This window comes from Anticarsia gemmatalis, chromosome 8 (genome assembly GCF_050436995.1).
Source record: "Anticarsia gemmatalis isolate Benzon Research Colony breed Stoneville strain chromosome 8, ilAntGemm2 primary, whole genome shotgun sequence".
In the NCBI taxonomy this organism is placed as follows: domain Eukaryota; kingdom Metazoa; phylum Arthropoda; class Insecta; order Lepidoptera; family Erebidae; genus Anticarsia; species Anticarsia gemmatalis.
In genome coordinates this window covers 7,146,194-7,172,708 of record NC_134752.1, presented here as the reverse complement: position 1 = coordinate 7,172,708, position 26,515 = coordinate 7,146,194, and the positions used below count along the sequence as shown (strand labels likewise).

At 34.2% G+C, this 26,515-nt stretch overlaps 2 protein-coding genes across 2 annotated transcripts in view; one reads left to right on the top strand and one right to left on the bottom strand.

Moving 5' to 3' along the window:
* The first annotated feature begins 2,408 nt into the window (after positions 1-2,408).
* On the top strand, positions 2,409-6,605 carry LOC142974894 (28 kDa heat- and acid-stable phosphoprotein-like). Its single transcript, XM_076117464.1, has 6 exons — positions 2,409-2,586; positions 2,833-2,923; positions 3,790-3,889; positions 4,658-4,785; positions 5,127-5,312; positions 5,584-6,605. The coding sequence occupies exons 1-6, from the start codon at positions 2,577-2,579 to the stop codon at positions 5,585-5,587; spliced, it is 519 nt and encodes a 172-aa protein (XP_075973579.1). The 5' UTR covers positions 2,409-2,576; the 3' UTR covers positions 5,588-6,605.
* A 12,884-nt stretch (positions 6,606-19,489) lies between these two features.
* The window catches only part of LOC142974892 (uncharacterized), a 138,229-nt gene continuing 131,203 nt past the window's right edge, over positions 19,490-26,515 (bottom strand). The window contains exons 3-6 of the mRNA XM_076117461.1: positions 25,744-25,940; positions 23,487-23,718; positions 21,543-21,620; positions 19,490-21,298 (exon numbers count right to left, since the gene is read on the bottom strand). Coding sequence (XP_075973576.1) covers positions 20,989-21,298; positions 21,543-21,620; positions 23,487-23,718; positions 25,744-25,940 — 817 coding nt within the window. The 3' untranslated portion in view covers positions 19,490-20,988. The remainder of the gene's footprint in view (positions 21,299-21,542; positions 21,621-23,486; positions 23,719-25,743; positions 25,941-26,515) is intronic.

Here is a 26,515-nt window from a genome sequence, read left to right as displayed (position 1 = left end):
GTGTGCACTATAAGTCTCTATCATTAAATTTTATTTTATTTTTTTAACTGCACGTTTGGCGCAGTGGTTTAAGCGGTCACCTCGCCGCAACAACCGTAGCGCCGCGTGTGGTGGGTTCGAATCCTACCCGGGACAAATCTTTGTGTGATGAGCACGAGTATTTGTTCTGAGCCTGGTTGTCAATTTATCTATATAAGTATATATTTAGAAGTATAATAATATAAGTATGTTTATCAGTTATTTGGTTACCATAGTACAAGCTCTGCTTAGTTTGGAATCAAATGACCGTGTGTGAGTTGTCCAATAATATTTAATATTTATTTATATTTATTGAGTGACTTTAGTTTTGATAAGGCTTTTACTTGGCCATCGCAAGTTTTTTTTATTTTTTTTATGGGATTTTAAATACTAGAAACGAACGTGGTTAAATACTAATAAGCGTGTTTTGTATTGAAAGTAGAAAACCAATTCTAAACCTGTATTTTTTTCTGATAAAAATCTACATTACCTCTGATCGAACTGTTTAAAGAAAATAGTCAATATAAGTCATAACTTATTTTAAATTACATTAAAAGGGGTCGAAGTTGCAAACAACACGAAGTGTCGATGCTGTACTCAAAGCATAGTTAGCACAAAATAACAATTTATCTTTATGTCACGTTCATAACAACTTACGACTTTCTCAGCAAATAAATATTCTCACCCGTTATGGCACTTACCTACATCTACTTACAAAAAATAAATCTGCATTGTACGTTATTTGTTTCAAGCACTTGACCCATATTAAAATGTTTATGGTTGCAGTTTTAACGCCCTTATCGGCAAACGGAAAACATTAATCAACTTGATAAGGTTTTGGCGCGTAAATCACTTTTCGGGGGCAATAACCTCGCTTCTTGTTTAGGGTGTGGTCACATAGGTGTAATCATATTTAGAGTATTCCGAACATTGTGTTCATTCAACTTAATTGGATGTGTTTAAGTCGATTGACTGAGATTTTTACTACATAATCCGGACCAATAATAAATAATGTGTTTTAATGAAGTACTAAATAATTAACGAGTTACGCGCGATAGTGCTTATAAGTTAGCACAGCTAGGGTGGGCTAGACTAGAGTCAAATCTAAAGTTACGTGAGGAGACTATAAAGTCTGTATTTCTCTCATTTAATTACTGTTATATATTAAGTGCATATTTTACATGGGACTAGGTACTATTGATGTAGATTCTACTCCAATGCAAAACAAGTAGGTAATTACTGGGTAGGTATGAAGCTTAGCTCATAGTCCTAGGTATTCTAAGCTCTTATAACAGGTACAAATATTGCGCGCTCAAATACGGCTACAGCCTAAAAAGCCATGTCAAAGTGTCCTATAACTGCTTACGCGATGTTTCACGATTTTATGCCATAAAATGGTGTTCCAAATTTTATGAGCGAAGATTTTTGTAATTGTACACGATTCTGCACGAGTCAGCTGTGGAAAAAGTACTTATAACGGTAGACCAATGTTATTCGAAAGAAAAACATAGGTGCACAATGACAAGTTTTAACGTTGATTGTAAAATTATTCCGATCATGCTGTGTGACCTGTATGTTATAAAGTTTATCTTAAACTCTACTTCAGAATATACTTACTTAATAACTGTGAAATTTACTTAGCTACGTACTTACCTAGAACTAAGTTTTTTTTTAACTAGGTATTTAGTACTTGTTTTTAAAATATAAAAGATGACAGACCTATACGTGTTGCATTAATTAACAACTTCGTCTCATTCCATTATCAGCAAAATAATAGACACTGATATCAAGGTTCGAAAAATGTCTTCATTTTTCAGTTTAAATTATGGTATTGGCGCCATCTATTATAGTTTTATAGAACTTTAGCTAATACAAATAATAAAAATATTGTATTTAATTTTATTGGATTGTATTATACAAGACAACAATTTACAAACGCATTTTTAATGAAACCTTTGGGAATAAAATTTGAGCTTAGAAATGGTTTTATATGATAGGTAATAATATGAAAGCAATTATTATTATACACTTTATTTGTATAATCGGTAAATCACCGTGTTGTAAATGTTTTCACACAATATTAGAATACTAAAGATAAGTATTTCTATTGCATAAAAATATAAAAAATCAATAAATAAATCATTAACGCATGATACGAAATAAAATTCTGGCAATCATTATAAAGTTCATATCTAAATTGTTTTTATTTTAAAAAACGTGATGTATAGCGGAATATGACAATAACATAACAAAATCTGATTTAATTTGTACCTAACAACATCAAACTTTTCAATAAGTAAAGCATTGTAAAATACATACCATAAACAATTTTGTATTCTTCTGTTTTCTTTTTAATATTAAAACTATCCTGGCAACATCGTGTGTACAATATCTATGCTACGTTTCGATTTCGAATTCCGGTTCCGACGAGACGTCAACGCTAAATTTATCCAATTTATAGTATTTTGCCTGATAATTTTCTCCAATATATCCTATATCTGTCGATAAATTAACACTCTCTCATCATATTATAACTTACCTAATACATTTCAACCAACATGCCACGCGGTAAGTAAATCGTTTACGTGTTATGTTTTTTCTCAATGTCGTCCAATGTTATGAGAATGTGCTTTCGTGATAAATTCATACATAATTCTTACTGGATTAGGGATAATATATCCTAGGTAGAATTTATAATGCTGCACGAATAACAATTTAGTAGTAAGAGTGCGGAGGACATCAAACAAATTGTATGTTATTGATTGTTTTTTTAGTGTAACCTTTTCTCCAAGAAATGTTTGTTTTACATTTCAGGAAAGTTCACGAACCACAAGGGTAGAAATCGCAAGTTCACTAGCCCTGAAGAGCTAGAGGAGCAGCGAAAACAAGAGGAATTGAAACAGAAGTGAGTGAATCATCAATTAGTAATCAAATTCTGATTAAATTAGTGACTTTTGACGCTAAACCGTATAGTTGTCGGTTCATAGGACAAAGAAACTAATTACCATACGCATTACGCCTTAGTTTTGATTTGTGATGTTTGAATTTGTTGTTTTAAGTCATTATTATAGATTATTCTTGATCCAAAATAGGTGATCCTTATTCATAAGCGTATCAATTTGTTCCCAATATTCTTATCACAGTACAAATAATACAAAACAAACACAACTGTCATTGTTATGAATGGTTGTTATTCTGAAATTGAATGTTTAAGTCATCACTGATTTATGGTCCTTTGTGTTGAATGAAGACTATGGAAACAGTAAGAAAGTCTGCAGTATCCTATTGCTCGACAAAGATGAACTGAATTAGAGATGGCCCACAATTCTATATAATATTGGAATCTCTACCTTTTATCAAATGATGATGTTATGTTTATATTTGAATCTTAGAATTTTTATTACTAACACTTGTTTTAACTGTGATGGAACACAGCAATGAAACCTGGCACACTAAAAAATTGTTAAAATAGTTCTCAATGGTATACAAATGCTTAACACCCAGACACAGAGGATATGTCTGATATGACAAAGTCTAGCCCCTCTCTCATTCCAAGAAAAGATGCTTGCTTTTAGTTTCAAGTAGACACTTCAAACATAGTAGTTACGCCTATCATAGGCATTGAAGTATACTTGTGTTCAATACATATTGAAACTTAAGTGATACTTAATGTAAACTACACTTAAATTCTTTCTGATGTCATCGTGTTAATCAGAATGTCAATTGCCATAAGCCAATTTTATTCATAACCTTTGTTACTCAAACCCGCAGATGGAGGAAAGAGCATGGCCAAGAGGAGTCAAGTGAGTCAGAATCTGAAGAAGAGAAGTCAGGGTCTGGTAGCAGTGAAGACAGTGACTCTGATGATGATGTAAGTCTCATATAAGAATAGTTTTAGTTTCAAACATTCACACAACACACTAGAACTTCCCCAAAACACATATCAACTAATGCAAAAAGCTGTCATACTAAACACATGCAGGCTCGTCCACAAATTCTTACAAGTCGAATCAGACAACACGCAGGTACATACAACACTTAACACTCACACAGCGACAGATCACACACAATTTATATTTAATCACACTGACAAACACTTGGCTTAGGCCTGTGCCGTCAGTAAACCTGGGAAACCGAGAAAAATAAATGTAAACATAAATAATAAGTTTAACCCATTAATGTTCCACTACTGAGCAAGGGTCTCCTCCTGTAATGAGGGAGGGGTTATGCCTTGTGTCCACAATGAGTGTGGATTGGGGACTTAAGTCTCATAATACTGTTAAATTTAATATCACCTGTTAACCTCCGATGTACCTCTATGTAGCATTAAAGATTATGCGAAGGCTTCTTCATGTTGAATTTAGTAGCACAAATTCCTACTTAAAACCAAATGATTATGATAAGGATGACCATTTTGTTTGTAATAACTATAAAACTATAGTGAACCAGCTTCGTTTTTTAATATTATAAAAAGCTTTTATATTGTTCATGACAATGATTTTGATAATTTTAAACTTTAAACTTTAATAGTTTTTTCGACTTGTACAACAATTGTTGTGTTAAGCCCCTATTGATCATAACTTTAAATGATTTAAATCAATGATAATGTATTTTAGTAAGTTTACTTCTTGATTTTCAGAAACCAACAAAAGCGAAGGGTGTCTCCGGTCTAATTGAAGTAGAAAATCCAAACCGTGTAGTTAAGAAGAATAAGAAACTAAACAACTTGGATAATTTAGGCGAAGGTGAAAAGCCCCAGTTGTCAAGGTAATTATCAATTGTTTCACATGCTTAATCATATAATTATGTAGCCAGTGTAAAGTATGTATATAGGAATCCACCTAAAATATGTACATGTTATCTTACATATTATTATTGATGACAATCTTTAATTTTATGAATCAGGTTTTCCCAACAATTTTATTTTTTAAAGATTAAACATGGCTTCCTAGTTGTCAACAATATCGAATCGTCAATTTATTGTTATATTAAGCTACTTGTTACATAGAACTAAGTGAAGAAACTAAATATAATAAAATTGTGTTTTTGTACGTTAATCTACAATAAATCAGCCACAAATTCTAAATATCCATATTAAAACGTTCCAGGCGCGAAAGAGAAGAGATAGAAAGGCAGCGTGCGGCCGCGGCGTATCAAAAACTCCATGCGGAAGGCAAAACGGAGCAAGCCCGAGCTGACCTCGCGCGACTTGCCATCATCCGCCAACAACGAGAAGAGGCCGCTAAGCGCAGAGAGGCTGAGAAAAAGGCCAAGGATGATGTACCTAAGAAAAGGTAAATAAATTTGTACTTGGCTATTACCAAACCTTGCCTAATGTTGTTAATAAATAATTGGCTTTTGCACTAATCGGATTTTAGTGTCGAAGACGATTGTTTTTGTGGCTTAAAAATGTACAATAACCTTTTAGTTATCTAAAATCTACATAAATATCAAAATAGAAACTGTATATGGACATAAACTGAGTCTAAAATAATAAAGGACGTAATTTCTAGCGAAACGGTGTATTACGACTATGTATTAATTGTTATCATTTGTTGTTTACAGGTAGACGAGCTGTCGACGTGCCGTTTTGCTGTTCGCATGCTCATTATCTCAGGCTAGGTGGCTTTCCGAATCACACTCCTATTTGAATATTGTGATCTTTTATCCTATACAATTTTTTGCATACGGAATTGTTCTTTCATGATGCATAATATATTTCTACATCTTTGATTTTGTGAAGCTTTCCTAGCTGTGACTTACCTCTAAATGTGTAAAAATTACTGTTTTCAGTTGACAAGCCAGTCGAATGATGTTTGCACTTTCAAACGATCACTGGTCAACAATATTTGGTCATAAATTTGGGGTTGCAATGCAAAATTCGATGTGTGCACAGTACACATGTAAGAAAGTGTAGTCAATGTACACTCGTCTTGTTGTTTTTATATATTTAGGTAAATTAAATGTTATATTTTACATAATGTGAGCAGCATCAATTTGATTAAGTCACTTTTGAATGTCTACATACTTTAAAATTATGGTATTGAAGCCAAATTGAGAGTTCTAACTGACAACATATTCCATATAGGAATAGAATAACATAATCACATTTTACTAGTTTTGTGGATATGTAGACATTGAAGAGTTTCAACATATGTATATGCCATAACTACATAATAATTATGTCTACAATTCGTATCATATTCCCATTGGATTATCAAATATATTTTTCATTACAAATGTAACTGATTTTGGAATGATTTCTCAATGAAATATCGTCAATCTAAATAATGAATAAAATGTAAATTGAAATAAGTGTATAATTTATAAAATATGTAATAACGAAGGGTATGTCTACATAGTTATATTTTTAATTCCACCGGAATGTTGGTTGTTGTATGAAGTTTTTGTTTCTAACAGTGAAATGAGAGTTCAAGAGGTGTTAAATAAAATAATATCTGAATGAAGACTTCATATAGTAACACCAAATGTATGAATTTGCTTAGGACTAATTGTTAGATAGTCTCACTAGACAATTTTTATAAAGCAAATGTGTATCTATATAATAAAAATTGAAAATGATTCTTCTTCCGTCTTTTTTTTTAATGAAATGGCCATACATACCTATAAAAATACTACCGTCAGGCGTCGTTTATTTGAATTGCATTACATATGGTATATAATATGATTATAATATGCTAGCCCGCGACTTGTCCAGTTGAAAGATTTCTCAGGGTAAAAGTTTTTAATACCTATGTGCCAAACTTTTACAATATGTGCCACTGTTTCATGCAAAGTATTCCTGTGTATGAAGAGAGATCGATCGATTATTATGTGTAGGTATTATTTTGCTCATTAGAATACTAGATCGTCGTTGAAGAACAGCAAATCTGTGGATAAGTCATCTCGTTTTTAATTTAAACTATTTCTAGTACCTACTAATCCCAAAACAATCTTATTTTGTACTGCCTCATAAATGCTGAATTTCACCCCACTCGCAAAGCATCAGACAAGTTTAAAAATATTAGGTATGATTTTCTTTTACGCATCATTATCCCTCGGGAGGGTAATGTGGTGATGCGATACTCCTAGATATATGCGCATATTAACTCAACCTCGCTTCCACTGGATACACTTATCATGTTGCCGTATTTTTACTCTTTATCCTTTTGTTTTTTCGTCTCTTGTTGTTTATGAGAAACATTTTATTCACTAACTATCGGATTGAGTAAGTATGAACATTAACTAAACGACTTTCGTATCGTACAAATGCTTATTAGGTAAGCAAGCAGAGCCATTTTTATATTTTTTGTTAACAATTTCCCATAACCACCATTGCCTGGCTAGACGTACTTAATAATTTAACTAAGCATTAATGTAAAAAATATTTTACACACGCTAAAATAAAAAAGTCATTGTTTTCATAATGATCCTCGCAAAAATACTGACACGCAAATTGCTAAGAATTCAGTAAGGCGCTAGGTATTTTAATTGTAAAAAGTGCATTGTATAAGAAAAATATCACTTTCACACAACGTTACGTAACTTGAGAAACCTATCCGGTTTTCAGTTAAAACTTTGAATTGTAGTGAAATCTTTATTTCAAAATAACAATCGGACTTTTTATTTGAACACCTTGAACCGAATAGTCACCTGCTGTTCCTTTTATCTAAATAAATACCTATTTTTTTTCAGATAGTTTGAAAAGCAAATAAAATAAACAAGACAAGGCAATTCCGCAACCATTTCATACAATTATGTAGGTACTTAGGTACAAGGTAACAACAAGGCACGCGTCTGTTCTAACCGCTTATATTAACTACATAAATTTTGCGCCACTGTCGACATCCTTAGTTCGTGTGACTCGGATATAACGTCATTTATTTAATATGCGCATACATAAAACTCTTTATGACACAATATTTTCATGCTAAAACACATGTTGGTAAAAACTACAAAAATGTGAGCAAAATATCGCATTTTCTGACATTCTTTTTCAACCCTACGTTACCTAGGTACCTATACATATTTTATAGATAAGTAGATACTGACTTATCATACTTAGGCATACTGACCTACTGACTACCTAAATGTATGATACTTATTTTAATTTAGGTAATTATTGTCATCTGTACCTACCTTTTTGTCTAATAAAGATTCACAAAATTTTATGTCCCCACACAGACTTAGGTACTAATGTCTGTAAAAAAGGCATAGATATAAGTAGATACGACTATTTAGTACTTACCTACTTACGAAAGACTTTTATTTTCAAGTTTTCGACTTTCCTACTTTTAATGAAGTCGTTTCACGAGGACGTCTGTTACAGACGAAACTTTCCATACCTACTTTGACAACATATTTTACTTAGAAAATATATTCTTTAATCTGTTTTCATCATTAAACTTAATGAAAAACTAATAATGAGCTTAATTAGAAGGTACAATAACTTGAAGTATTTAATCAATGTACCTACAAGTTACTTACCCTTACCTAAACTTCTCTTTTTATGTAGCAGCATTGCAAGCCGTTCATTTCCTTCAGTTGTCTTTTACAACATGAGTCGGGCTCTTTGTTTTCGCCTACTTATGCGGAAAGCATTAACGTATACGATACAAAGATAGTTTAACGACTCTACGTAACCGAACTGAACTTAAACGACTTTAATAAATCTTGGTATAAATACTAGTGTCAGTGAAATTCAATATTATCGGTAACATATACCTACAATTCTAATGTGCCCAATAAAACAATTATCTCCCTATAACACAACATCTCCCCCAAACACGAGCGTATTCAAATCAGTTATCCGTGCAATACTCCAAACCGCAGTATCTAAAGCATACCCCTAATACCTATCTATCACGCCTTCCCTCCCAAATGGAACACTCAGGGATCGAATTTACGGGAGTACTCCATTACAAAGTGTAAACCCAAACGTGGCCGTAAGATATCGGCCGCTCAATTTTTGTAACACAAGGGTGCAGTCAAATTGCCAACCGATAAGCGTAGGGGAGCGTAGATAGGGATGGACGTAGGTTGATGGGGGTAAACTCGAATGTAAAACGTAGATAATATCGGCACATCGGCTTCTGCTGAGCAATGCTATGTAGATGAGATCTATTACCAATTTAGCGCACCTATCGCTTCTTCAGTAAGGGTTTAGTGCTAGCACGTTTATGACTGAGGCAGTAGTAAAACTGAAGGGTAACGTAATCTACTTTCCTTTGTGTGCTACTGCTTGTGTGGATAAGACTAAAGTAATCACATTTTCTAAGGCATATAGAAGTAGCTTAATGAATTATTTTGCATAAAAACAGATGAAAATAATTTATACTAGAATTTAGTCTAGTAGTCTAGTCTACTCTATTCATTATTTTTTTTAAAAGATGACCAATTTATGTCTTTGGTGGAATGGCTACATATTGGCATTATGTTGCTGATGATACGACTAAAACGAAATATTTAGTCACGAAGGGCTGCAAACCTACCTAAAACAAGGTGTGCCAAAGCAATAGTAAAAAAAAACACACAAAATATCAAAAACATTCGACGTCAAACCGAACAATAGTGTTACCTATGGATTTTAGGCAGGGAAAAATGACGCCATGAAAATGCATTTCAGCATTCGTGGCGGTATCAGTGGAATGAAAACTAATGGTTAAAAGTCCCATGTGGTGAGCTAACAATAAAAGGAAAGGAAGCCTGTAGTTTTTGGCCGTATCGCCGGACGGCACGGCCTAACAATGCAATTTACTTATCGTGCGCATGCCTTGTATTTGAACAGATTTAGATAGTGCATTGCCAGGGCTTTGTTATTCCTTCTTGTTCAGCAATATTGTGGTAAAAAAGTGTGAGTTATTAAGAAATAGGAATTTGGTGGGCCTATTTTCGAATAGTTCTGCTGACGAGTAGACATTTATTAGTCCAAGATCCTAGGGTCCCTAGATTTTACTTATTTTCTCGGTTATATCTATGATGTATAGGATAACCTCGGGCTATTTAATGTTACAAGTTTTTTACTTATTGCGAAAAATTGTTAGGTATTGTACTGCCATCTATGCGGCCCTAGTTTAACAATGTCATATTTTACACTTTAAATATTTAAAAGCTGTGTAAAGTGGACGTATTAATACCTTTTTACCCTCATTTGCATACTAAATAATATTTGTCCAGTACTAGAATAACATCAATCTTGGTAACCCTTCCAATAGACTTCTAACAACTCTCTCTCTTGTATTAGGGATTCAGGAATAGATTCACAGTAGAAACACACTGTGACGATATTGTAACAAGGTAGGTACTAAATTTACATAACTGTGTACAATTTCCACAATGTTACCTAAAAATTACATCGAATAACTGTCCCGTAACAAATATATAGACCAATAAATAACGATGAAAGCAACCAATCATACCGAAGCACAAAAACTCGACATAATATATATTTCTTTGGAAAACAAACTCTGTCTAGACAGTCGCAAGAGAGAAAACACATTAATATAAAAAGGGTTTACGATCAACTTGTTCATATTAGTAGGTTCTTTGACTAAAATATTACGTGTACGTGGCCGAATATCTAAATTCAGAATGCATTCGGGCACCCGTAAGCTGTAAATTCTCATTACCGGTCTCTGGTGGTCCGCCGTCAAACTATGCTAATTTAACACACACCCCCATACGGGCTGAACGTGCGGTGTTTTCACTGAAACTTTCAGGCATCTTTGTTCGTGTTACGATAGTTAAAACTTGATAGTAATTAGAATCGATTTCAAAGCCTTCATTAAAACTATTTACCTATAAAACTGCTTCATTTGTTTCACTATAATCGGACACATTATATCGTAGTCAATCACATTAGTTATGGTTACTACAATGTAACGTACGTAATGTACTGACAACTGCATTAACTAGATCCGTATACAATGCACTATTTATGTAATTAAATCCAGATAATTAATTTGAACCAGTGTACGTTCTAGTATTGATTAAGAACTCGGACTGTCGCTAGCGCTAGAACTGTTGGAATTAGTTTATGTTTTGTGTTCCACCAGAGGACCATTCCGTAACAGTCTGAATTCCAATGTTTCCAATTCCAAACTTAGTTGCACACGAATATTCTGTACAGAATGTATTTGTAAAAGAATCACCCTCATTCCATAGAAAGTTGGTATGGTTGCAAAAGCGGCACTGTCATAGTACTAGTACAGTAAAGCACTGAAAACGTTTGCAGCAAAACAAAAAAATCTGCATTGCAAATGGAAATGCATTACCAATGAGGCTTACAGTCTGGATTTATGGACTCAAAATATTTTTTCGCTATCCACTAGTGGCGGTAAGAGTCTTGTTGTTGGAGGGTTATAGCATAGAGTAACATTGTAACTCTTCTACAATAAAATTATTATTTAAAACGTTATTATTATTTTTTTAAAGTCTATAACATTTCACGTACTATATAGGTATATATTTACGTACCTAGGTGTTTCGCAATTTAATCACGTTTCTAACAATATCAACTCTATGAAATATTAAACATAATACTTCATCTAGCCACTAGCCAGTCAACAATAACAACGATTCCCGACAAAATAACACTTCAAGGATAAAAGTATCACGAGATCTAATTGAATAGCTAATAAACAAAGTGTCTAAGTTTCCCGCCGTGCAATAAATAATAGATAAATTAAATGGCCGAGAGCTCGGGCGAAACAGAATTAAAACTTTCTGGGAGGTTTCACGTAAATCACAACTAGCTGATTTATATTTCACGCACCTTCCGGAGCCCGGTGAAGACTCTTGCGAGTAATTCGAGGGGCCGGATCTATGATCTCATATGTGGATCCCCTAATTTACCTGGATGGGTTTATTTTCCAAGCCATTTTTTATGTAAGTTAAGTATTTGCGGTCAGAACTGTTTAGAATGATCTGTTTTTAAGTGGTATAAATCGTCAAAAGTATTTCGCACTGAAAGGATCGGTCAATATCACTTTCAACTGACTTTTCGTCTGAGTTTTGACTGCAGCGATTGACATTGAGAGGTGAAAACTTATGTGTGATTTTAGTTTAGATGTAGGTATTTTAGTTTTCATCTGAATTGACCTCCACGTTGTCCACTCGTTATGCGATTCGACTATAGATACATTTCACTTTATGGATCATTTCGTAGGAATGAATAAAACTTTTTGTCAAAATTAATTTCTAGGGACGGATTAAAAATATTTTATTTTTCGAATAAATGCAAGTATCGTATAAAGAACCAATAAAACATTTAAAGGTCTAGCTTTATTAAGTTACTTATTCACAATATTACAACTCATTCACATATTATTAATCTGATTTCATATTCTCGGAAAACTTGCTAAAGATATAAAACAATCCGGCAGCAAACAATTACCGAAGGAGATTATCGATCACCTAAATAGCTGGGAGCTATGTACTGAATACACAAATTCAGTTGATGTCAGTTTAACTGTCTGAAGCGAGATCAACCCGTAACTGAGTGTACACAGAACTTTATTTGTTCCTTTCTCGACTGTACGCCAACTAATTGAGCTCGAGTCGAACTTCCTCTCGTTGTTTATACTCGTACCAAGTATACTGTTTAAAAATATGGAATACTTTAATTAATTTCTATAAAGTTTTGTTGAAATAAACAGTTGCATTTCCCGTTTAAGAATTCTACAGATGTATTTGGACGTTGAAACTTAGTTTTCTTTAGAGATTACAGTTTAAAAAAAAGTATGGGTACAGTCGGTTGCTGACCTTAGTCTTCTTCTATCTTCAAAGTTATGAAAATATTTACATCAAAAGATTGGAATAAGAGTACTTATTATTATCATGAGACGTAAATGGCTTAAAGTGGTTTTAGAAAAGTTAAGCTTGGCAGGGGTTTCTCAAAATTGTTTGATATAAATACAGATATTTTGAAAATGGGTACTCAAATAGAATCGTACAATTGCTTTAGCCCTGGTACTTACTGATGAGAATCGGCGAGTTCGCATATAGTTGGGGCAGCAGACATAATATTTCTGAGTGGGTTGAACATTCGCAGGCAAATCTGCCAGGTTTGAATATAAAATGAATGAAGGTTAAGTCACTTATGCAAATGGGAAAAGTTGCGGAACTCTCCTTTGATATGGAGTCCTAGTACTCGTAATAGAAATGGATACTTTGGCGTTATGTCATTTTACGTTTGTTTGGTTGACAATTTTAATTCAAGTTGCGTTTAATACTTTTGAAAGCGAGCTGGGCAAGTTTAAAAGAATAGTGTTCGTTAAATAAATGGCGAACTAAAACGTTTATTAAAAGAATTGTTATTTTAACAATTCTTTTTAAATAAACGTTTCAAATGGTGTTTGTATTAAACGCGTTAAAAAAAGGACTGAAACTAAAATAAACGTTTGGGAGCATTCAAACTTATAAGTAAAAAGATAATGCGATCACCCAATAAAAATAAGCTGTTTGATTTCTTTAGTTCTATTTTACAAACTTGCAAATGCTTCCCAGCTTTTAATCAGACCAAACAGGTGAAAAGTTTTCCATTTAAACCAATTTAAAGTTAAAAATATCCATAATAGATTTCAATTAATATACAGATTTCATTAAAAAAATCCATAAACCTGACTAGATTTATACTTGTAGAGCTTAAACTTATTTAAGTTATAATTTGATGACTACTTACACTCAGAATAAAGACATTTAATACTACAGCTGAAAATAATTTCAGCTTTTATCTAAGTTATAAATAAACGGTTGACGTGATACGTGGAATTGGAAAAAACTATTTCGAAAAGATTTCAAATAGAATATAATATTATACTCGAGTGCCTAACGTAAATCACATTTGATCTTGAGAGAGTTTAGCAGATAAGTTATAGCCAAAATTAATGCTGAATAACCTTTGAAATATAATGGTCATCAGTTCTCGACCAAATTACTCACAGATAAACCTCGAAAATAATAAGTGGGTATATTGATTGTAAGTACATACTTATATAACTAATCTTTCAACTAAAATAACATCAAAATTGTGCTCAGTATCATTGTCTACATAAAAGTACTTAGGTATTTTCCCAACGAAGGTATTTTTGGCAACAATATCAGAATATGTTAATGTTATACATCTCCATGTGTCTAAGTAGATTCACGAGTGTCTTTACGATCTAAGATGTATGTCTCTCGCTTTTTACTAGAATAACATCTTATGAGAGCAAATATTTACGTCGTATTATCATAAAAGAAAAAAATAACTACGTATTTTCTACGCTGCCTACATTTACATAGGTATTTGTAAACAAACCTCGTAATCACGTAGGTAATAAGAGGCTTGACGTCGTTGTTCAAAAACGACCGTCGCAAAAGTGACCACTTATCGTATTTCCCGACAATACACCCAATTTCCTGCTTTTGCTGCTCTCGTGATTGCATAATTTTCTTTTATTTATCAACGTCTATGGAAAAGAAGAAAAAACAAGTCAGTGGCGAGCGCTTATTCAGCCACCATTAGCGAGGCCGACGAGCGAGGAGCCGACGAGTCAATAAATCATTTCTCGGCATCTCTTATCGATTCTATTGAATAGCGATTTATTCGTTGGATGCTTAATCGCCGCTTTTCAAATATGAGTAGGCTTTAGCCACCTAATATGTCTGAGGATAATAAAAACTCTTATAATGTCTTCAGAACGGATACATTCATGTGTGTTATATAAACTTTCTTGAAGAGCATTGTGTTAGAAGCACTTATTTTCCCATACACACATTACATACAAGTAAAAGATATAGGTACATACATATATGTCTGGCCTTTTTCTCGTCCGTTATCTGCCAATCTAGCAAAATTTCGCTACAATTTTTTAGAAATGAGTTCTACATATTTGATATTTATTAAGAAAGTAGACAGAGTACAAGAGATGAAATTATTTTTTAAATCTTGAGTGTAGTCGCTTGTTGATTACATTATTATTTAATCAAGGGTAAAAAAGTTGCCAAATATTTTATAGAGAACTAGCTGAACCGCGCAACTTCGCTTGCGTCACTTAAGAGAATGGGTCAAAATTTTCCCCGTTTTTGTAACATTTTTCGTTGCTACTCCGCTCCTAATGACCGTAGCGTGATGTTATAAAGCCTATAGCCTTCCTCGATATATGGGGTATCTAACACTGAAATAATTTTTCAAATCGGACCCGTAGTTCCTGAGATTAGCGCGTTCAAATAACAAACAAACTCTTCAGCTTTATAATATTAGTATAGATTGGTCAGTTTTGGTACCACTTGACCCGGCGTTAATATAATATTTTTGCAAGGAGACTGTATAATTGATTAAAGCTGCAGTTGGAGCGGTTATAAAGTATTTCTAGGCCGCAGATTGAAATTATAATATTATTGTAGGTACGTACCTATTTCAAGTATACACGCCAGTATAGTAGGTACACACACCAGGTAAAAATAAAAAGTTCTTTATAATATACCGTCTGATTTCACTACTCCAGAATGTGCTTATCAAGTGGAATTTACTGATATTATTATACTTTTCTATTAGATAGATTACTCAATACTTATCTATAAATCGTGGACCAGCCCTTATTTGTATACAAGTATCGAGTGCTTTATTCTTCCTTTCAAATCCTCGTCTAAGCTAAGCTGTAACTAATCAAGGCTTAGTATTATTAGCGACTTTATCTACAAGTACTTATGCTCGTAATCCTTCGTATTAGGACTCCGAAGAAAAGAACAAGATTACACACGTAGGTACTATTGTTTGATTCTGTCCCAATAATGTATTTATCCCGTTTTCAATTTATCGGATACGATTTAGGACTTACCGTTGTTTCAGAATGTATCAAGCGATTTCCAAGTACCGATACGTTTTTTTTTAAATGTAAAAGAATATAAAATGCTGAGATTTCTAAAATAAAACTTAGTTACACTGAATCATTGGTATTGTTAAAGCGAAAACATGCAAATAGTCCATGTAAGAAATGTTAGTTTATCTCGAACAAACTGAACTTTTTCTTTCCAGTTTCAGTTCAGAGCGTTTAAAACTAATATCAAAACAACCAGACTACCGATTAAAAGCAACAACGCAAAGCAAAAATGATACCTACACAGTTTTCCATGAAAACTGTTTTTCCAAGCAACCACGGACGGCCACATTCTACGAAACAAAATTTTCAAACTAAACTTTATCCACATACTACCTACACTGAATATTTCCAACAAAAATAGTTTCAAAGCTTAATCGCTACATATCCACAAGTGAAATGAAACGGTAAAGTATTCAAAAAGCATTAGAAGTTAGTGTGGCGAGATTGTGGCTAGGGGATAGTATTGGATATGCATAAGTTGCGAATATTCCATGGTTCCACGAGGATGCGGCTCAGGTACGCCCGCGGGACCGACCGTTGCATTCACAATATCTAGAATTTTACTACTAATGTTACGAAATTGCGGTGCTTGCATACTCTAGTTTATGTAAGTACGGTATTCAATGCGATATGTAGACGAAGAATTTATTGAAATTAAATTTCGAATCAGCATAGCGTTGTAGGTATTCGAGTTATTGCAATTTTTAGTTTTGGTACCTATATCATACTCCGCCAACGAAAGTAGGAACTGCTGACATTTTATTAAATAGTTTTGCCTACAATAAACTTTATTACACGGACAATTTTAACTATGAAAAGCAGGTAAACTTTTCCTTTGCCGCAAAGTATCGCAATTTCCACCTCGCTTGCGTGCGAATCAAGTCATCCCAGCGTAAATCATTGGAATCATCGATATTTTAGTTTCCGCTAACCGCGTATAACTAACCAAAATCTAAATTTATTGCGCGGCTTCGCTGCAAAGAACGCCAATCGATCACTCGTATCTGGTAATCGGATCTTTTGCCCGCATGTCCCGATACATAACGTTTTGCGGTGTGACAGAGGTTCTCTGCGTAAATAATCGCTTCAATACTTTCTCTATGCCATCCAACTGTAAACTTATATCGCTATTTGCTGGTTTATTTTGACGGACCGCGGTCACGCAACTCTCGCCGGGGATTTCCGAAAGTCTAGCTCTGTAGATTTTACGATTTCAGGTAAAATGCTAATTGGAATACGTAATAAAATATTGCATGTTTCAGAATGCTACAGCGCTTTTCAACAATGGCTTCAAAATACACGTCCCTCAAGGCTTTGTTAACCGAGAGTTGATTTTACAGTAGGTAGAAACGAAGCTGACTATTTTTTTGTGAAACTACGACTGTCAGCTAAACAATGTTAAAGTTAAGTTTTAAATGAAGGTAACTACTAAAGTACCTACTCAAAAATTACACTCCAAATTAATTTTTACCTTTTGACGCGTTGTTATAGCTGTTTACTGAATTGAGCTCTGAGCTACAGTAGTAACGCTTTAATTTCATTGAGATATTACTCTTATATCTCAATCTACATTTTCATTGCATATTTTCTGTATCACTAGCGAACATTAAAAGTATCGTCCGTACCATTTATTCGACTATGAGCAATATTAAATTCCGTATGTATCATCGCGTAGCAGATTATATTAAAAATTTTAATACGTTCATAATTTTTTGCTTTATAACACTCGCGTTGTCGACCATTACGGGCGAGGTTTTTATTAATACCGGACCGATTTTCATTTTCCCAGCGTCGTGGGGCGTCGCGACAAAATTGCTTTACAATATAATTACAGAGTACTATTGTTCCGGAATCCGCTGGCTGTGCTTCGATTTACATTCGCAATGGGACGAATTTGTACGAATTGTTCGACTAGTTTCATTACGGATCAATTTGCGCTATTTCCTATTGCGTTTTGACTGAATCAAAGTTATGTTTTCGGATGAAAGCTGTGTATGATTTATACTGCATTGTGTCTTGCGTATATTTGAATAACATTTTGCTCTGATAGCCGATTAGTGTAGACATACATTTTTGTAGAGACTATGTCTTTTCGACAGGAGCCTAGTTGCATTTTTCAAAATCCGCGTAGGTATTAATTTGAACTTTGTTTTTATAGAACGATGTTAGAGTTTAAAAAGATAAAACAGAGAAGTAAAAGAGCAAACATTAATTATTACATATTTACGAGTTCATGGGTAAGGAGTATCGAGGGTCACGCCATGTTTCTGAGAATTAACCAAAGTTCCGAGCTTACAAAAGGTTATTTCAGTGTTTTATTTAAATTCAAATTTTCTGCTTGTATTCTGCTTATTCCTAAATAAATATAAACAATAGAGTTGCAAATTTTTTGCATAAACACTTCCGTCAGAGTGACTCGGTTTCGTAAACTAAATATAATATGAAGTGAAAGTGGTCTCCATCCACCTACAAAGCTACAAACACCAAAACGTTATCAACGAGAAATCCTCAAAATCCGATTATGCAAATGTCAGATCTAGACAATTTCCATACACATTCGCACACTGTCGCCAAATAAATACACATTAACATAACGTATATGTATGATATTATAATGCTGAGATGTGCCCACGGCGAGGCCGTATGGAATTTGAAAGCTCTCTCTCAAGTGAACAAAAATTCTTCTTACATCATCGTGCTAAGATAATCTCACCATATCGGGAATGTTGATTGTTATACTTTTTCGCCTGACGTATTTAGAAATACTTTAAAGTAGCTTAGTCGTTTAAGTGTCGACATTTATACTCTGAACTCCATTTAGAAAAGATAAAAAATTGTGTAAACAGCGTTTTAAAATACTGAATGAATGAAACGTTGAAACCTTCTATTGCACTAAGCCCCCTTACGCACTAGTGGTTAACCGCGGGAGCGGCTAGCCGCGCGGTTATAGTTTAATATACAACCGCCTGTGAACCGCAACATAACCGCCAACAATTTTGTCAGGCAGTTGCATATTTAACTGTAACCGCGCGGCTAGCCGCTCCCGCGGTTAACCGCTAGTGCGTAAGGGGGCTTAGTACTTATAGCTAGGTATTTTTGCTTACGTGACGTTTCAGCGTAGCTTAGGTTGCACTGGAACGTAGTTGACATTTTAATCCATGCAAAATGACAAATACTTACATAGAACAATTGTTGAATTATTTCATCTCATTGGAATATCCATAGGTTTACATTAGAATAGTGTAATAATTTAACTAGATACGATTGCATATCATTGCATCAATGGTACAAATGCTGCCTGGCTTCTGACCTCCTCGGCCCACACACTCTAGTAGGAAACCTCTAGCCATTTAGAGTTTTATTGGCGTTATTTATTGAATACACGGTCAGTTTTACCTACCATACTAGGTAAATAATATTCTATCAATTTGTAGTCTATTACTCAAGTAACTGGGATGATAGGAAACGAATAGAACTGCTGTTCAGTAAAAATATAGTTCTTGAAAAGTTTATTAAAATCCATAATATCTTACTTTATGGTCGCCTTTGTTGATGTCGATTTCGTGAAAGTGCTAAAAAAGGGTGTTAAAAATTTAGATAAACAACAGTTTGGTTTCACTAAAGATCTTTATTTCTTATAATACAAATAACGTTATTTACAATATGTTTATTACATTATCGTTACAATATCTTAAACTAATAGTATTTTACACAGTACTATCTCATCACTGCTAATGTGGTTTACTATTTAAAACAGTTCTGCTATGTCAAACTATGTGTGAAATTAGTACGCGATTAAGAGCTCATGCTTCGTTTACTGTTAAATTATTCAATTAATATTAAATAGTTGATAGTCTACATGTTGTATATTAACTTGCGGTAATATGAGATGTAGAGTAGTCGAGTTCGTGTCGCGTGTAAACGAGGCATCAACACATTATTTTGCAAGAGTGACGTAACTTTCACCTTTTGTTCATTTAATTCAAGTCCATGGTAGCTATTGCTTTTACAGACAGCGGTGTTTGGGACTGAGTCCGTTTTCAAGTCGCAAATAATTTAATAAGCGAGAAATAAATGTAAATTAGATTGAGAATGTTACCAATAAATATTTGTAAAGGACTCTTTGAAAGCCGGGAAAGCAACGAATTTTGCAGAGAAAGTAACTTGTAATACACAGAGATGCTTTAGAGCATACACAACACATAACTTTTTATCATTTTGTGTAGCTTTTCGAAAACAAGGTTTGGCAGATGTATGTGTACGATGACCCTAGTAAAAAACCACGATAAGAATCATGGTATTCGAGACTTCAGAAAAGATCTAAAATCTATTCTCCTGTTAAATATGTTAGTGTTAGCGTTTAATTTAAAAGAATAACTGATTTATAAATGTATTTACAAAACTATTAAACAACCATTGGCACTACATGAATAACAAGTTCATTAGTTGTACATCACGGTGAAGGATTTGGTTTATGAATCGATCGTTGCATCAACTACTTATGTATTCATTTAATTATAATATAATTTGTATCAATTGTATATACACGGCACATATTTTGTTAAATATAATAACACTATTCAAACGAAACATACGTCAGTGCTTTTAAATATTTACACAATACTTATAATAATAAAATAAGGTACTTCAAACCATTACATTTTTAAACAGTTATACACAACGTAAATGTACAATTTTGTTTTCAATGCGCATTCAAATGTCTCGAAAATGTATTTTATAGTACAATAAAACTTATACATTTTAGATGGAGTTCAGAATACTCAGTTGGTACAGTCTATTTACCTAGACTAGTAAAATTCATTTTCGCAGCCATTCAAAACAAAATTATCATGCCACTCGAATAATCACTATATAGTCCACTGCGCTAATTATTTACGTAATAATTAACATATTCACGTTCTATATTAAATCACTTTTCGCTTACTCATCTGTACAACAGTACATCGTTTGATCTACTTGCATCGTGCCACAATCACAGGACTCTGGAGCGCTGCATACAAACTACCAATCAGGGGTGAAGCTCTCGCGTCGAATCCCAATAGGTTTACCTCTAGAACTTTGTATATTGTGCTACATGCTTACTGCGTTATAAGTGCGCTAGTATGTCGATTTCTGAGGGCGGTTGGGTGTGTGTGTCGTTGAGAGCTGGTGATCCTGATACGGTTACTATGACAGGTTGTGAGTCTGTGTGGACGATAGTGACGAGATGTTCGTCGGGGTCCTTCTCCTGGTCTGGTTTGGGGAGAGTCTCGATGGTGTTGTCGACGTACTTGAGGTCTATGGGTGTGATGGTGGGCAGGTTGTCCGTGACGGTGACGGGAGGGTCGACTCGGGGCGCGCGGTAAGATGGCGGCCCGCTGTATTCGGTGCCACACCACGCGGCGCCTGTTGATCCTCTGTTGGACACAAGAAATCGTATTAGTTTATGATTTTATACAATAACCAGCAATCTTTAAAACATGAGAATGAATATACTTTTAATAAATAGAAAGAAATAACATATTTTAAGCAATATTAATACAGTCAAATTCAGATATTTATATTAATACAATTAGTATGGTTTATACCACTGTTTTATTTATATGTAACATCGTATAGATACGGCAGAAAGGCCAAGGCACAGATATATTGAGTTTGTACCTGACTAGACTGGCTGAGTTTGATCTGTAAGTCGGGGGCGGCGACACCGCGGGCGCACTTCTGTCTAACAGAAGTAACCTGAGGACAAACATAATAATGATTAGATATCGTTAAAATACATAGATAATATAGATATGACTCATTATTGGCCTACTACATAATAACAAAGGATTAAGGTATGAGTCCATACTGGAAAAGTGTAAGCTTTAAAAACTATAAGGCAAGTCATATCTAACTATCGAAGTATTTCTAATACAAACATGACATTAAAAAGTAATAGTAATTTGTATATTATTATATCCTAGAATAGTAATTCACGACCACATGCAAAATAGGCAATTTCGCCAGATAGAAATAACAGCAATCTCATTTAAAAAGGGAAAATCATAAGAAGTCGTATTTGGATAAGTAATGGGAAAATAAATTAGGATAGTTCCACATTCAGACGAAGCCGTTAGACACAAACTGTATTTAAATTCTTTACGTAACCTAAGAATAATGTTCTTCAAACAGACATGACGCTATAAATGGTATTATTTCGTGAGAAAGTATGGAAACGGCTCTAGATTACAATCTTGTGATTTGTTTTCTTGTTTTCATTAGAACTTAATGTTCCATTGTGTATTATTATGTAAGGCGAAATTGTAATGACGTCACAGTTATTTTCGTTTTCAACTTTTGATTAGTAAAAGTTTTCGTTTGTTCAACCTACTACTAATTTCATATTCACCAATAACACCAACATTTTATGTTTAAATTAAAATCACTTGATTTTAGTTAGTTTGCTTTAAAAGTTGAAATTACTAGATACACAGTAATGTTTTGAAAACATGAGAACATTGAGAAGTGAAACAATAAACGTTTTTAGTTTTCATACGAAAATATTCATGAGATCGAAAGGGTTTAGAATTGTTTGAACAAAGGTCTCTTGTAAAAAATGTACTATTGATTTGAAATCAAATATGGACGAGTCGATTTTTATTTGTTTTAGGTCAGATGTATAGTAACCGGTGGGCTTAATATGACATGAATTTGAATGAAATAAAAGAAATGACGAGAAGATTTTAAACAAAATTCTTTAGTATCTGCTTATAAAGTAAATACATGGAATGAAGCGTGATTAGAGGATCGAAATTAAGTGAGATGTATGAACAAAAACTTAAAACGATGTAAAGTTCTCAGCCTGCATTTGGATGGTTTGTTAGACTCAAAGTCTAGCCTTATTCCGGAAGAAGTAACTTAGCAGTAGAACAATAATAGGTCAAATCTATATATATTTACAATAAAAACATTAACAATACAATTCCCACTATCGCCTATTCGGTTCACAAGTACGTTTGTAATTCGGTCATTTAAAATCACATCACATGCGCCTAATTAAACCTCGCAATATGCGACTGAATCAAAACTAATATCCAACAAAATAACATTTACGTGACATCGTGCTCAAATCAAGCCTGCCAATAACACGGGTTAGGTAATTACAATATTATTTATTAAATATCGATCGACAAATTAAAGGCCTCGTGTTGGATACAACTCAAAAGTGCTGCTTCAATAATACGCAAATATGATTAGTCCATAGAATACTAGATGTCGTTTTTCCACTATGAAAAAGTATATTATCTGAAAATACTATAAAGTACCTATGATGTTTATTTCATTTAAAGAAGATGCGCGATCTTAATATTTTTTCGGGTTTAATGGACGCCATTCTGGACGACAGTTGATCTCAAAAGCAAGAGTCTCCATGTCGAAAATTCGAATCTCTATTGCACTACCGAGTTGAACTTAGTCTTTATACAAACCTTACCTTAACCTTGGTTTAACTTAATTTCAGTAAATAAATAAAGAAATATTAAGGTACAGTAAAAGTCAGAATACTAGCATACCTATTATAGGAACAATAATAATTTAAGTGTTAATCAAAGTTTGTGTACAAACCTGAGTCTATATTCTTGCATGGATGCCTGATAAGTTGGCGGTGGCGGCCTGTAATGGAACTCAGGGTAGAGCATTGCTGCGTACGGGTGGTGTGGTCGTGCGTACGAAGGTGGTAGCCGCGGTACGAGCCGCCGGCATGACGCTCGACGCAGCCCTAAGAGAGCACAGGGTGCATCACGGGCTCCCAGTCGCCAAGCCAGACCTGCTGCTGTCACCAAGACTACTCCTATACCTGTAATTAAATAAACAATTATTATTATGGATCTGCCTCTTGGTGCACGCAAATCAATAGTATGCAGCTGACTTGAATAATAATGCCAATCGCTTAAAAAACCTTTAATTTTGTTAGGATAGAATCTACTAGAAAATAAGAATGAAGTGACATGGCCACACAGCTTGGATCACCGAAATAAAAAAAAATAGCAATTAAGTGTATTTTGTTAAAATATGCGACCATCATTGCCCCAAAATAATATTGATGTATTCAGGAAGGCATATTTGATCATTTCGTTTAATTAATGTGTTGAAAATATGGGCTTACGAAAGTATCATATTTTCTTAATTATTTTTGTGAAATAGTGAAAAATTCGTGCTTATTTTAGGCCAGTAATAAAAAATTAAAATATCAAAGAATTCAATTTATGACTAATTTTTATAAATATGATTTATTACCGTTTTAAGTTTCCTGGTAACAAACAATTGTCGCAATTGTTTTAAGCCCTTGACATAATCTGATAGTACTATAATGTATGATAATGTGTACTTAAATGTGGGAATGCGCCATGTTTATCTTATAAATGTTTGTCGTATAGCATTGCTACATTTGCTACGTACCTAATAAGATCTTGAGTTGCATTTAAAGGTAAGTCTAGAAAGACAACGAAAGTTTTATTTTATTTTAACATTTTGATTAACTGTTTTACTATGTAATTAAATACTAAGGACATTGTTGAAAGGTTCATCAATCACACAAAATTAACATTCAACTTACATTTTGAGTTAGCACATTTGACTCAAAATCAAGATTTAAAGCATAGCTATTACATATCAGTACATAGAGGTAAATCATTAATACAATGTGTTGCCTTCGACCGTATTTCCAAGTAACTATTTCAATTTTAGTTTGGTAATCGGCCAGATGTCAGCACTGTCAGTCAAACGTAACATGACAATGGATATTTATAACTAAAATTTACCACAGATAATAACAACAACTGGCGCATTTAGCAACTGTTGTTAATTACTTTCGTGCTCGTGATCACGAACAATATGTTCCGGTGTAATCCGGCGCGCAGCTCCCGGCTCTACATGATGGTAGCATCATTTTATTACAAGAAAACAAACAGAACTAGTGCAGAGTGAACCACACTACAAGAACTGAACATGAAACAGTTTTTACAGTTGAAATATGAGAGATAATTGATTTTCCAATAATTCAGTAAGCTCCAGCGCGATGTATAATTACTGTACGCTGGTCGATAAGCGCCTTATGGCAAAATGCGGATGCGTGAAGTTTGGCGGTGAGTGACGCGTACAAATTGGCTCGTCGGCACAACAATAGATCGCTTGCCTGTAACAATATCATTTGTCCCTAACGCTAATGAAAATCCAATTAATTCCACTCTAAAACTCATTTGAAGTTTAATTGAAAACTCGAGGGGCGGGGGCTATGTGAATGATGTAATGAGATTTCGGCCAGACTTGTTATTGTCATATGCATAGCGAATAACAAATGAGCCACCGCAGATTGTTTCACGGTTAATTACGGTCGCCTGTTACGTCGGTCGTTTCGGTCGAATTTATGAATATTAGAACGTGGACATTAAATTTTATGCACATCTGCAGGCGAACGGATGAATCTCGCCTACTTTCGTTTGGTCGGTTCGCTCATCGGACCGGATAATTTTAATCAGCTATGAAAAAAACGCTTGAGCATGAAATGAGTTGCGAACTGTTAAGCGATCAAAGACTGATTATAAGGGCTTCGTTCTAATGAGCAGTTACAGCGATAAATTAATCGACAGCCGGGTCTTATAATCTTCGTAATATGAACGCGCACCCCGTGTAACATGAGGCTGTGAGATGTTATCGACATGGTTATTAACATTTATCTCATTAACGCACTGAGGTATAATATTTACTTAATGTAGAATAGACGCCTTAACTGCTCAAAATCGTGTTTAAAATCAAATTATTGAATGAAAATGTTGATTTTTGATGCTGGAGTATTAATTAAACATGATAAGGTTTATCTTACCTATCATGAGTAGGAGTAATGTGAGTGGAGCCCTGGGGTGCGGCCTTAGGGCCCCGAGGACGGCGCCGGCGGCGACGAGGCAGGCTCCGACGACGCCCAGGAACAAGACGCATAGCCTGAGAGGGGGCCGGCCGCAGCACGACTTGGGTGCGTTGCCGTCTCCCTCCGAACAGGCATACGCCGCGCCTCTACCCGATCTGAGGAGAAAAGGTTACATATTAGACATGCTGTTAAACACATCGACACTTACTACATTATTTATTTTACTAAACCTTATTAGAAAGTAATGTGATTAGGTAGCTGTTGAATAAACCTCGAATCGACCATTGACTTAAGAGGTCAGCTACGACTACATTTTCTCACCAAAGAAATGTTTATCAGAAATATGTGTTTAAAATAATTATTTTGCCTAGGGTAAATTTAAATTTAGGTTGAAAATTAAACAGCTAATGAATTTTCACAAAGGTTAGTAAGTATTGTAATTTTATTGGCAATGTGCTCTAATAAGCGTTAAAACGGTTATTAATTAACTGATAACCGATAACCGCAGTGCAACCACAATTAATTTGTCAAAAACCGTTGCTAATCTGGAAAGATAAATATTACGTCACGATGTATTGAGATTAATACAATACCTAGGCCGGTATTGTAGAACGTTTTAAAAACTCTTACGCCACGCGTTTTTAGTGCTTTTGTGCCTTATTTCAAACAGGTACTAGTGACGAGTGAAATCCGCAGCAAACTTCAAAACACAAAGTGATCCGTGTCGGAG

Bases quoted from the DNA above. Each gene is read 5' to 3' on its own strand.
- LOC142974894 (XM_076117464.1), top strand. The intron at 2,924-3,789 runs GTGAGTGAATCA...TCAAACCCGCAG, and splicing joins CAAGAGGAATTGAAACAGAA to ATGGAGGAAAGAGCATGGCC. The intron at 4,786-5,126 runs GTAATTATCAAT...AAAACGTTCCAG, and splicing joins GAAAAGCCCCAGTTGTCAAG to GCGCGAAAGAGAAGAGATAG.